Source organism: Plodia interpunctella, chromosome 4 (assembly GCF_027563975.2).
Source record: "Plodia interpunctella isolate USDA-ARS_2022_Savannah chromosome 4, ilPloInte3.2, whole genome shotgun sequence".
NCBI classification, from domain to species: Eukaryota; Metazoa; Arthropoda; class Insecta; order Lepidoptera; family Pyralidae; genus Plodia; species Plodia interpunctella.
This window is the reverse complement of record NC_071297.1, coordinates 8,403,219-8,417,514: the sequence shown is the minus strand read 5'-3', so window position 1 is coordinate 8,417,514 and position 14,296 is coordinate 8,403,219. Positions and strand designations below refer to the sequence as shown.

General features: G+C 34.1%; 1 protein-coding gene across 3 annotated transcripts in view; it reads left to right on the top strand.

The window, feature by feature from the left end:
- Nucleotides 1-14,296, top strand: part of ZnT63C (Zinc transporter 63C) — a 31,850-nt gene that overhangs the window by 11,861 nt on the left and 5,693 nt on the right. Inside the window, exons 5-9 of one of the 3 annotated variants that reach the window (XM_053743560.1) lie at nt 1,765-1,940; nt 2,574-2,686; nt 9,364-9,487; nt 10,685-10,780; nt 13,376-13,518. In XM_053743560.1, the coding sequence (XP_053599535.1) occupies nt 1,765-1,940; nt 2,574-2,686; nt 9,364-9,487; nt 10,685-10,780; nt 13,376-13,518 (652 nt within the window). Of the gene's footprint in view, nt 1-1,764; nt 1,941-2,573; nt 2,687-9,363; nt 9,488-10,684; nt 10,781-11,666; nt 11,963-13,375; nt 13,519-14,296 lie in introns of those variants that run through there. The other 2 variants (XM_053743561.1, XM_053743562.2) reach the window with 2 other exon arrangements.

The window sequence follows — 14,296 nt, the reverse complement described above, 5'->3', positions numbered from 1 at the left end:
CTAAGGATTCGGATTTGCAAATACAAAATTGTTTTTATAAGCTGCGCGATAATTCACGTTCGAACGAAGTTATTTGATTACACTGCCCTGTATGGTTAAGAGCACTGTCTCCGTTAGGCAGGGGCCTGGGTTCGATTTCCGCTCGAGCCAAGAAATTTTTCAACTCATTATTTATTAAATTTACATTGTGAAACAGTCAAACGCAATCTACTGGCCACTGCATGGACCACTGTATGCCATTGTGCTACCGACGTATTTGCAATGAATTTGCATAGGTTGATGTGATATTGACTGTACAGTTGTACATTCTATTTCAATAATTTTTACTCTAAATCTGTTTGTATTTATCTCGACTATTCTTTGATTTCAAGATTTATTTACGTTTGTTTTCTAATTAATTTTTATATTTGTCAGACATTGTATAAATCTATAGATTTTGATGACTTCAATTATAATGAATTCGATTATGAATTTTATAAAATTTTGATAAACTTTTGAACTTTTATATCATCTTGTACTTTTATTGCACGACGAAAATGTGTAAAGCGACACATAATAGTCATTCATTATATATATAATGTGAGAATACCTATATATGTTCACAAATCTCTACAATATAAATGTCTATCGTGACATCAATGCTTTTAGCGATAACTGTTTTATTTATGTTTGGTATCTTTTGTTATGTCAAGTACTCCACAAAATTGGAGCATAGAATGGTAATCTGTCTTGTATTTCACAACGCGATTCGGTTCAGGTGTTCGTGCATTAGTATATTCAAATTCTCAATTTACTTGTTCATTTATTATTGTTCTGTCTGAAACTCGTCAACTGATCAAACATTTTTTGTGTTATTTAGCTCAAGTTTTGTAGTATAGAATTACAGATGATATGATGGATTAGTAAAGTTGGATATCTGAAAGTGACTCGATCATTTTTTCTTTATACTTGATAAAACGAGTAAGGTGTAGTACTATTTCTAGTTTGCATATTCCTAATAGTACTAATCCTGTAGAACCTATATATATGTTTGCCCTACAAGCTAGGACCGAGCGGACACGATGGCCGGACAATGTAGTTGGTTAAGCAATTAATGCATAACATACCGGCAATTTACGTAGGGAACAAATGTCTGGCTATGCCGCTCTCACCTGGCCTGGCAGAAGAGGCAACCCAAGAAATGTTGTCTTGATGTCGTCAAGGATGATATGCGTTACAATGGTCTGTCAACTAGGGATGCCGACGTGCGAAGTCGAGACGAAAAAGTAGGAAAGCGGACAGGGCGGTCAATGGTTAGCCGGAAGCTACAGTGAAAACGCTCAGATTATAGAGAGAGAAGTTCATCATAACTCATATATTTTCCTTTTTGACATTTGGAAAACAGTATCCGATTCGACTTGATGGCAAGCAAGCAGACAAATTTAAATTCAAAATTCTTTATTCAACTTAGGATGATATAAAAGTAAAGTCGTTAAAAAATTACATAAAACTAAGTCTACTGACGACTTTCAAAGTTTAGCTGAAGAACCGGCGCAACAACCTTAACCGTAGCCTTTTCAACTGTAAACTGAAGGCTTACCATTTCTTATTCCAGTTCAGGACCTAAACTGATCCGCATCGCAAATTCGTACAATCGAATTAATTTTTAGTACGAATGCGATTCATTTTAGGTTCCTAAATTGAACGGAGTTGAATTGGACACGTTTTGTAAAAGTTGATGGTAGACCTGCTGGTTTATTTTTTAATCTATTCGATTGTTCCCAGGTTCACTAATAGTGGTCGGGTCAGCGTTGGTGGTATGGCTCACCGACTGGGAATACAAATACTACATTGACCCAGCGCTCAGTATAGTGCTGGTAGTGTTGATACTAGCGTCCGTCTGGCCGCTGCTGAGGGAATCCTCGCTTATTCTGCTGCAGACTGTACCCACGCACATACAAGTGAGTCGTGAAACATATAATATAAGCAATGTAATAGAAGTACACTTTTGATTTGTCACTAGCTTTTGTAACTCTCTCGTTTTATTCTAACAAAATTTGTTCCTTAGATTTGCTAGAATGAGAAACAAATTTCTTTCCAAATATTTATAAAGATACAGAATACATTAACACGTATATTTTACATGTACTCGTATTCATGAAATAAATAATACGACAGCGGTCCAAATAGGTTGAGGAAGAAACAGGGAAAACGATGAAAAATAGATTATCGCTGTTCATAATCTTTATTTCTGATTTGGTGTTAGTCCCAGTATCTTGTTTGCTTTACACTAATTTTCGAAACATAGTTACAATAGTTGACAAAACGTGTTAATTCAATTGTTTAAATAAAATGCAATGGAAAAGAATGAGATTGCTCTTAGGTCCTGTACGCACTGCGATATTTCACCGACGGGTTTATTTCTAGCAATTCTGTGACATATTTAATCTTACTAGAGTATTCGCACAGGTGGATGATAAATCGCGAGGAAGTACAGTACGAGTGCGGAATATAATTCGCGAGGTCGCAGTGCGGACAGGACCTTATGCCCACATAACTCGTTAAGCGTTGTAATGACAATCTCATTTGTCCAGGTGGACGCTATCCAAAGGCGGTTGTTGGAGAAAGTCGACGGAGTACTTGCGGTCCATGAGTTCCACGTGTGGCAACTCGCTGGAGACAGGATCATAGCCAGTGCGCATATTAGGTATGTAAACATTGTCTTTAATATAGATTTTTTTCTAGAACCTGTTTTATGTGTCGCACTGCTGGGCAAAGGCGGGAGGCTCTTGTCTATAAATGTAGGCGTTATTTATTGCGTAATATTAATTCTAGAAAAACAGAGATATAGTACATGAGTCACGTATTTATCTTTCATAGAGACAGATTTAGAAAACCACGTTTAGCTGTATGTATGGCTTATGCTGTATACTTTACCTTCCGCGCAGATAAAAAATATCAAGAATATATATTTTTCAAAAACAACATGTAAGATCTATCTTACAGACAGGAGTCTCTGATAAGTCATAGGTTAGCATCCGTTAAAGGTTGATTATTAATCTTTAATAATGTTTTCACCGATTAGCCCGCCATGCGGTAAACAACTAAACGACGCCTTCGAGTTTTTGGGAATAGTTTTTTCAAATCGCACACTAGTCTACACTAATCGCACCCAACATATCCTTTAAATTTTTGTTCAAATGAATTTTTGATGTTCATAGCTATATTACATGTGTGTATGTTATAAAAATAGCACCGTTGAGTTAGTATCCCATAACTCAAATCTGAAACATAGTATGGCGCTATTCAATCTGTACGATTTGTATTTATTAATTTATATATTCTGGAATTACCAATAAAGTAAGTACTTTTCATACCACATCCCACACAGTTAGCTGCAAAAAATATAAATATTTTATTTGTGGTATTAATATATGTACATAACATTCTAAATAAGAATCTCTTGCAAGACCCGCAAAATATGTCAAGGTACAATATCCACACGACTATGTTTTTATTTATTCAGCTCTGAAACTATGTCACGCCTACGTGTCATCTTTTTTTATGTCAGCTGCACACTATCGCTGCACTCAGACATTGCGTAGTTTGTATAAAAACTTTTATTTACCACAATGAAAAACCAGCAATGTATACTGAATCCGCCAAAGTTCGGCAAAGTGTATCGGGATAATATATAGCCGGCATTACATATGCCAAATTCTGTACATATACTTCGAAATTCGTCCACAACCTTTACGAAAATGGATATTAAGCACTGATATTATTGGCTTTATAATTTTTGATAAAGCCAAATAGAAATGGCATAAGCTTATTTTATTTTTCAATCCTATGACTGCAATCCTTCAACCAAGTGATTGTCTTGGCAATTGAAATATATAAATATACAATAATAAATATGAATGTGTTATAATATAACTACGTTTTACAACATCGACATAATAAACATCCAAGACCCAGGTCAGTCTGAAAATGATTTCCATCTTAACCTGGCCGGGGTTGGAACCCAGGATATCTGATGTCGTTGCCAAGGTTGAAAAAGACAAGCACTTTATCTGATGTAAACTGAAGTGGTCACCGCAGCCTGTGGACGCCTGCAACACAGGGTTAACACACCCAGAGCCGGCCCTAAATAAATGCCTTTTTGAAGAACATCATGTTGTAATCTCTATTTAGCCTTTTCTGTAAAGTACTTTGAAGGTTTAAGGTCCTACCTATTTACAAAAAGAATAAAATTACACTCCTGCCTTCAAACTCAGCCGTCAATTGTGCCAGCCTAAAAAATAGAAATAACTACAAAGCCTTTTCATGTACTAGATGTACTTGTTATCACTTTGTTAACGACTGATATAAACGCCCGATAGCGAAAGCCTTTGTAGTGGCTGATAACATAACTAAAACCTAAATAGTCATAACATAAGAACAATTTAGTTATCAGTCTAATTTTGACTTTATTATAACAGCATAAAGATGAATTTTCAATTTGATCAGCTAGTGTGCTTGGTGGTCTTTTGTTTTTACTTCGCTTGTTTTTCACCAGTATATATCGTCTTCTTTTTATCGAATGTTAATAACATTAAATTATACTGCAATATGGACTTAGCTACTGACTTGATAAAGTATATTTGTAAAGCAAAAAAATTACCCTCTTTTTAGTGTTCCGTAGCCAAATGGCAAAAACGGAACCCTTATAGATCCGTCCTGTCTGTCTGTCCGTCCGTATGTCACAGCCACTTTTTTCCGAAACTTTAAGAACTATATACTGTTGAAACTTGGTAAGTAGATGTATTCTGTGAACCGCATTAAGATTTTACACAAAAATTGAAAAAAAAAAACAATAAATTTTGGGGGTCCCCATACTTAGGTGGTGATTATAGGTGATGTGAAATAATGGCGAAAAATATCCGCAACTACAGCATAATATAAAGTTTATGAGGATCTACATCTCTATTAAATAAATGAAGTTAAAATATTCAGATTTATTTTAACAAAACTGCCCATTTTATATCATACAGTCCCGACAGAGAATCCAGTATGTTAGCATGAAAAATCGTTTCACAAATAAATGTTTTGGCGTCGGCCCAATCGGAGTCTTTGTCCGCAATCAATGTCAATGAACCACTCATATATACCCATTTACTCCAATACAGCTTTCACTACAAAAAGATTCCAACTAATTTTGAAAGACCTTATTTCATACCTTATTTCCTTATATATAGACCTTATTTCCTAACCCATCAGGGTTAAGCAGCTGCACTAACAGCATGGTCTCGATAGCTTAGTCAGTGGTTAAAAAACACTGTCTCTGTCAGCCAGAGGCGAGGGTTCAACTCCCAACCGAGCCTTAGTTTCTTCATCTCATTATTTAAAAGTTTAAATAACATATGTGACATGCGTAATACATGAATGTCAATAAATTTATTGGTATTTTCCTAACAAGATTACACGTGCGAATTCCCTGTTTGCCTCTTAATGGTGTCACATACAGACAGGCTGATTGTAGTGTGTGATAAGGATCGACAGAACCACACAGAACTGTCATATCAAACGAGGCTGAGTAAATAAACAGATACAGCTCCAAAATACTCAGCTTATATCAGACTAGTAATAGATTTATGCATTCACATATAATCGCATTACATAGTAAGTACAAATCGATGTCGCCCTCCGCGTCTGTCTGTTTCTAAAAACAGTGGAAACTGCATCAAAATAGCAGTTTGTTTTGATGCATGCACTCATGGTATTACCTGGGCGAAGCCGGGACGGGCCGCTAGTAAATAATATTCTTCTTCAACTGCGCTTTCGATAGTAGACTTAGTTTTAAGTACATTTTTGACGTTAATAAGCGATGTATGCCATCTTAAGTTGAATAAAGAATTTGAATAAAAGAGATAAATTATTCCTTACTTTTATTACTAAACAACAATTGCTTTGTAATAACAGTACCTGACTATAACAGTTAAAGTTGCACATTGTTAAGAGCTATGGAGCGTGCCATGCTCGCCACACTGCTTGATCGTATACCAAACGACGAGATTAGACGTCGAAGACGTAGGTAGCTAACCAGTGGGAATGGGAGGAACACTTGGCTAGAAGAGAAGACCATCAATGGACCAAAGCAGTGGTGGCCGAGACAGGGACAGGGACCAGTTGGTAAACCACCAGCCCGTTGGTCAGGTGACATTGTTTGGGTCACCGGATAGCGATGGATGAGACTGGCACAGGACCAAAAACAGTGGCGCGAAAAAAGGGAAGTCTATACCTAGTAGGTTGATGTATGCATAATCGATCTCAAATCTGAGTTCATCAAGAATAAGGGGAACTTTACGTTATGCAACTTTCAAGATTTACATAATTCAAAACCGTCCTATCAGACTCTCAAACTATGCGAATAAACAGCCAAAACTAAGATGGCGGAAATTCTCGACGTGATCGATTTTATAAAGGTTCTGTTGACATTGCGATAAGAAACACCCAAAAAGTACAAAACTTCCCATTCATTACTACAATAACATGCGCCGATCTAAATAGTGTTGAAATGTGTATTTGAATTTTGAATGTTCTTATTTTTTACTGGCAACAATCCCCTAAATGCCTGGAAGCAAATTGATAGAATGATTTGACTTTTCTCAAATATAGCTTGTGAAAATAGTCTATACGAGTTGGTCAATGAATAGAAAAAAAGAGGAGTGGCGCAATGGTGCAGTTGTTAGCGCACTCGGCCTGTGATAGTCGCGGTTAAGACACTCTCACAAAGGTCGGTCATTGGATGGGTGGCCAGAATTATCTTGAGCTCCTCCGTGCTTCGGAAGGCACGTAAAGCCGTTGGTCCCTGTTGTATTTGCTATTGTTAAAACTCGCCAATCCGCAATGGGCCCGCTTGGTGGGTTATGACCCAAATCCCTTGTCTATCCGAAAGGAAGGTCAGTGCCCCAACAGTGGGAACGTTTAATTAAATGCATTAAAAAAATTCTAATCTAACGGCATTTGTTAATATTGCAAAACTTGAGGCTGATGTTAGTAAATATATGTGAATAGAAGTTGGTGGTGGCTGAGTCGCCTAAGTAAGAATAAGTAGCTTCAAATCTAAAATAAGTACATGTATTTTTTAATTTTGTAGATCAATCTGGTGTATAGCAAAAATCATGAAGTAACTTTGACATGAGAAAGAAATGAGATACACACGTTGTAAATAAAATGTTAACTATATATTATTTGTGTACACCTCTGTCGGATAAAAGTGAATGGAAATAGCTAATTGATCATTCTAAAGTCCAATTGACTTGATAACACCTTTGTAGGTAATACCGACGTAAAGCGTCATGCGCTCTCGCTATCACAATAATTGAAACTAACGCAAACGACGCCGTTTCTTACACTAATCAAATGATTCGTAGCGTTGCAATGAAAATAAAAGTATGTAGCAATAACGCAAACTTGGCTCCACATAAATCTGCACACAAATAGGAAATGGCATCTGTTGAAATTTATACAAATAACTGTTAATGATTTCATAAGAACAATACGTAATCGTAAATTCAAATTGCTATGGTTTCTAGACCATCGTCTATGAGAAGAGTTTGGTTTATAATCATCCAGTTAATAGTCCTTTCCCTTGATTGACTTATAATCTGCCCGGGAGGGAGAAGAAACATTGGCACTTTCGTCTTTCTTTCGCTTCCAGAACAGAATGGAAGACCGCTTTGTTGCCACAAAATAAGCAAGGTGAGAGTTCTTTGTTCACATTTCATTAAAAACATAATATAATAACATAATGACGTATATTATGTTTATCAATATGCAAACTTGCCTCATTGTGATTTGTGAGTTTCGAGATCTGTACACACCATCTGTTGAAAAAACAATACGTGACGAATACTCCACTGTTTATGATAACCGGAGAGATTATCACAGCGTATCACAATATTGGAATCGTATGCACCGTAAAGGCGGAGATACACATGCAAGTAAAACTATGACTTTGACATTGACATGCGCACTTGTGACAGCTACTTGCATGTGCGTACATGTGCCGGTGTAAATTACTGATATGTGTATTTCGTTACTAAATAATTTTTATACTATACACGTTTATATTTGGCTTTTGTATGGATTCGGCCTGAAGTTAAATTTTTTGAATTTGAATTACAGTTAACAGTACAATAAACTATAGCCAGATGATTATCACGTGATTGGCCGACTCTGTGTGACGTGTCGCGCACATTCGGCCTTTTGTCAGTCACACACAAAGATAGTTTATGCACGGCCAAAAACGCTTATACCGTAGAACGAGTGGTGAGCGTAGCCACATGAGATAGAACTATTTATTACATACACATTTTACGCCTAATCAGTACAAAGTATGGACATAGACGCGACACGCATTAAGGGATATATTAATGCTCTGTCTCGCTTTTCGTTTGTTTCTTACCATTTCGTTACCTAATCGTTTCCCTTCCTTAGGTAATTATAACTCTCTGCGTCACTCATTGGTTGACCGAAAAATAAATGCCATCTAATAAAAAGCCTCAGGCTTAAGTTCGCCTTTTACATGTTTTTTGAAATAAACTTAAATAAATAAATTACTGAGTGATTACAAAGTTAAGGCTGATTAAAATCATACTCAGTTTTAGAATATACAATAATGCAATAAATAAATAAAATATAATATGTATACACCAATATTTTTTAAATTAAACGTAGTAAAACATCGGTATGTCTTTTCGCCGACACTGTTATACCGTTTAGCGATATAATAAGGTGAAACATACTGTATAGGTACTATGTACAGGAAATATAAAATTAATCGTGTTTAAATAAATTGCGGTAGCATTTAACTTTTATATAGCAAAACACACCTTATATTTTTGTAATTAATATGACCATGATCAAACATGTAGGTATAATGTATACTTATTAATTGTTTATTAAAGGAAGTTCAAAGGGTACGACTATTTATTACAATAACTATATGGTTTGATATAAGTATTCTTAGATTTTTTCTATTTCATTAAACAAATTAAAAAGTATGTTTTTTAATTATATATATTGCATGAATTTTCCAAAAAAATCTACGCGTAGCGACTTTAAATATATTTGAAAACTAAGTACTGAAAAATAATTTGTCACTATCTATTTTCAACTATGAATGCTATTCAACGAGTCAAAAGGTTTTCTTTTCTCTAGTACACAGTACAAGAAATCGATGAAGGTTAGAAGTATCCGATTTAAATTTATGATCAGGCATAGTAAAGGGCATGCAGAGACCTCGATCCCAATTAGTTGATATTGTTACAAACATAATGTTTTTCACAGTATTTTGTAGAATGCCGCGTCTCTGTAACCAAGTTATGCTATTGTCTACAGGTGTAGAAATCTGTCGGAGTACATGAAGATAGCGGAGAAGGTAAAGGAGTTTTTCCACAACGAGGGCATACACTCCACCACGATACAGCCGGAGTTTGTGGAGTTGCCGCAAGGTGGCAACGAGGTGATTCTTATTATCCATACTATAATATAAATAGAAGAGATTTATATTTTTGTTTCTTTGTTTGTAAAGAACAAACTCAAAAACTACTACGCCAATTTTGAGAAAATTTTGCACAGAGGCGAAACCTTCAGGAGTAACATAAGCTACTTTTTCATTATGGTTTTATTATATATTTATGGTTTTGACTTGATGACAACTACTAAATGATGCGTGAATAATAACACTGATATCAATATTCAGAATAAGTAATGGAGTAAAAGCAAAAATATATATATATACTTACTATGTAAGTAACGTAATAATTTTCAGATAATTGAAGCTTAACATTTATTCCAAGTATGGATACGAACACAAAATTATTCGATGTGACGTTTTGATGATTTGGTCTATCAACTTAAGATTTGATAATCAAGTTATACATTATCATAAAATACCTTATCGTGTTAACATAGCAACGTTCTTTTTAATTTACATACAAAATCACTTGTTCAGCGATATCATATTGCTCTGCAATGTTATCGACTTGTTATCTCACAATTTGAATACAATGTATAAATAATTGAACTAATAGCGTTGTTCAGTAAATACTCGATCTTGAGAGCTGTGAATCACAGGAAAACGTGTAAAATTACTAGCACTATAAAGTATGGGTTCTATATACGAAGGCCTACCATGAAATATAAAAACACGTAACGCGTTACTAACGTCCATACACGCAATATGGGAAAAGAAGGTGGTCCAGAAGGAGAATGCTCATTTTCGCATATATATACGCATATATATATATTTTATATGCGTCGTGTAAAAAAGGGAACGTGTGGACGCAACGACGTGCTTCATTGTTTATATTTAATGGTAGATTCAGTTTCTTCCCTAATCTACCTATTTATTTATACATACTTTCTATGATTTTCCTTTCAAAAGTTAAACAGGAAACTCACTTAAAGTTTGCTAAATAGTTTTGTGATGTTAAATACTTCAAGATTCACATTAAAACGTCAATTTTCATCATGAAGTATATCCATGCTTTGCAAATGGATGTTCACACTTGTATTTATTGACACGAAACTAACAGTCATGAATTACTGTGATGAAAATTAGGCTTTATTATTGAAAACGAGATTTGGTTTTTAATCAGATCTTTTGAGAAGTTTTTAAAAATATATACTCATCTATTAACTAATCTTTCTAAATCAGATAATCAGCGGGGCATCAGCGGAGGCACCGTGCGCACTCCACTGTCCACCAAATGACCTCTGTCACAACGCGACGTGCTGTGGACCCAATCAACAGGTTAGTTTACATTACATTCAACCATAGGTGTAGCTCGTGTTTAGCCAGTGCGCAAATTGTATCTGGTGCTTCTAGACTATGTTTATTTTTTCGTTGGAGAAGATTTTATTATTTGCTCACTTTATAACCCTATTAAATAATCTAAGGCGCCCAGAAATGATCACAGACAAATCAATGAGTTATGGCTTATGACATTTTAGTACCTTTTAATTCTAGATAATAGAAATCTTTTATATTTGCTTCCTTTGTGTTTCGCAGACAATTAACTTATAAGACGGAAACTTGATAAATTACGAGTATATAACTATTACTCAACAAACAATGTGTTTATCAGTATTGCGAAGGCTTATATTGATTTTAAGTACAAGCATGAACACGTGGAAAATAGATTTGGATCAAGTGCTACAATAGATACCAGCACAACTCATTGTGTTTGTGTGATCATTTCTATTCACGCAATTTAATGAAACAATTTTAAACAATATCTACTATTGACTGATTTTTTTATTGATTACTATTTATGAAATTTTGTATATTTTCTCAAAATTTAAAGGTAAATTGTTTTGTTAGCAAAAGCAAATGCGGCTTTTTTTTTTTAATTTTTTAAAAGCTTTATTGTTTTTTTTTTCAAGTTCTAATATACATTTATAAAAAAATAATAACGTAAAAGATAACATTTGGAGCTACGATCCTAAGATTTTAAATGAATCAGTTTTATTGAGCCTTTTTGATATTTTTTTTTATCACATTTCTTTTATGTAATAATAATTTAATTTTGGTGGGTTGGGAATTGACACGCTTGGGTTAAAATAACAAAGGAACATGTATATCAGCGCTATTTTTTTACTTGCCCCATTTAGCAGTTTTCTCTTTATTTCGATTGCAGTTTTTCAGTTTAGAAACGATAAGGGTTCGCTAATCTTTTTCAAGGAAGTCTGCTTATTGAGAGAGAATCGCCTACCGTCCAACAGAATGGCGCGCCCTCTCAGGATATGCTGCGATGAATAATGAAAATGTGCATTTCATATTGTGATATTAGTTAACGAACTCTTGTTGTTAAAATTTTAATCATGTAGATTTAATAATCGAAAAATTTTATGTTATATTATATTGTGATGTTGTAGTACAAACTGTTAATTGTTTTGAAAATGTTAGAAAAAATAGTAAAATGTTTATTTTTCAGGTGTTTTTTCTTATTTTTATTAGAATATACTACTACGTTTAATACATATTTATTAACATAATACTATCGATGATTATCTATAACCGAGAGTCGGTTTTGCTAATAACACGTACAGTTATAGTTACCTCTACTGAAAGCGATGTATAACATTTATCACAATCTATTATTAATTACTAATTAACATTATTTTAAATTATTGCTTACACTAATTTTCCACTGCTACTTGTCACAATCACACTGCATTCGTGCATAGTCTAAGTTCTGTTGCTTAGATATTAACTTTCAAACCACATAAATAAAGAACATCATGACTACATATAACAATCTCTTAGATGCTTGGAAAAAACACAAATATCTTTCTAATATTATAAATGCGAAAGTTTGTGAGGGTGTATATTTGTTATTCCTTCACACAAAATCTACTGGATGGATTGTTATGAAATTTGGTACACGGATAGAATATAACCTGGAATAACTAATAGGGTACTTTTTATCCCTCTATATGACCGTATCATAAGTTAGATTTTAATCTTATATTGTACTAAAAACTAAGCACGATCATCAAAAATCTTCATACTGACTTATTAATAATTTACATGGTATCACGATAAAGATAAAATATAGAATTCGTGTCACACTTATAGTTCAATATCTCCACAATAAAAAAAACATAAGGTTGATGTCTTGTGTGTCTTTCGTGCAAATGTCACGGTAATTTGCATTGGCGATGTTCCTATCGATCCATGCACATTTTATGAAGGTGGCTGAATCGCTCCAATTTGTTTGCCATGGAAATTACCTATCGAAGAATCAATTGTAGCCGCCTCATAGACTAAGGTAAACACGCTTTGTATGTGGTTTGTTTATGGTCAAACAGAGTTTCCGTGTAGTCTAATACTAGCTCATTGGATATTCCATGTGTAACTTAATGTCATGTTTGCATTGTCATTTCTATTATGAAGACTTTTTATGGCATTATTACTAGATAGTTTTATATGTGTTTATATATTTATGCATTTATTGCAGTATAAATAAATTATACTACAATAAATGCATAAATATTAATAATTTTATTTTTTATAATAATATTCAGATAACCTACATTACAATTAGCTATGCTTATATCTGTTCTTACAGGCGAATATTACAAAATATTTTAGTCACACATCGTGCTAGTCTAACGACGAAACAATAATATTTAACTGAAAACCTAAAATGCTTTTGAATATTCGTCTGACATGAAATATCAATTTTAAACTTTGTGTCAGCTAGCTGGTCCACATTAATGCTAGTGTTGTTACTTATAGTGTTATTCGCTAGTTCCATAAGGCCTTGTGTAAAATCATACAGCTGTAGCATCTTATTGTGAATCTTCCATCGGTGGTTTTCAACGCTAGCTTATTTATTTACAGGAGCACAGCACGCCTTCTCCTGCAGTCACTCCGTACCTTTGCAGACAACGCAATATGGCCTCTCGGTCGGAGTCTATGAACTCAAACCCTGGTACTGGACAGCCGAGGCCTGTCGGATGGAACCTAGAGGCTTTAGAGTGCGGGTTAGTAGAGTAAATGGATTAATTAAAAACAAAATGGCGTCCGATCACATTATACCACGAAATATCACGCCTATGCCGACGGTTAACAAAACTTTAATTATTTTTCCTGATGTTAGTATCTTATAGTTTATGTCATTACACCAATTCTGGTGGGACTTAGATGTTTCAGATCGTATAAATTACGAAATAATTAAATATAATGGTCAGTCTGGCTTTCTCAGACCTAAGTCTGTGCTAATATAAATATATAATATATCCTTATATATAACATTGATATAAATCAACGTCCTTAGCTACCATGCATGTCTAAAAAATGGACGAAACAATTTAACTTTTGCAGGGTATTGCTTTTAAGTTCTATATAAATAAATTAACGTATCTAGATTGCTGTCTACTGGGAAGGCTGAATTACTAAGAATATGTAAAAGATGTTAGTAGTACCTTACTATGTTATTTTGAGATATAGTATTTTTCTAATATTTTCAAAATATCAATACATCACAAGCAACTGCTTAAGGTATCAACTTATTCGTAATTTGATGATAATGTATCCTTTCGTTTTTGCAAGGCGACTATAATAACAGCTTTATCAAAACACCGCTATTAGTTGGGTAAAAAACAATATTTTGAAGCTATTTAATAACATTCAATTGTTCAGCCATTTTTGCGTTTCAATTATAATAACTTCCAAAATTTATTTTACATTTTAATAATTAGACATTAACAACTCCATTGTCCATAATTTCAAAGCAGAATGACAAATTACTCTTTAAAATAA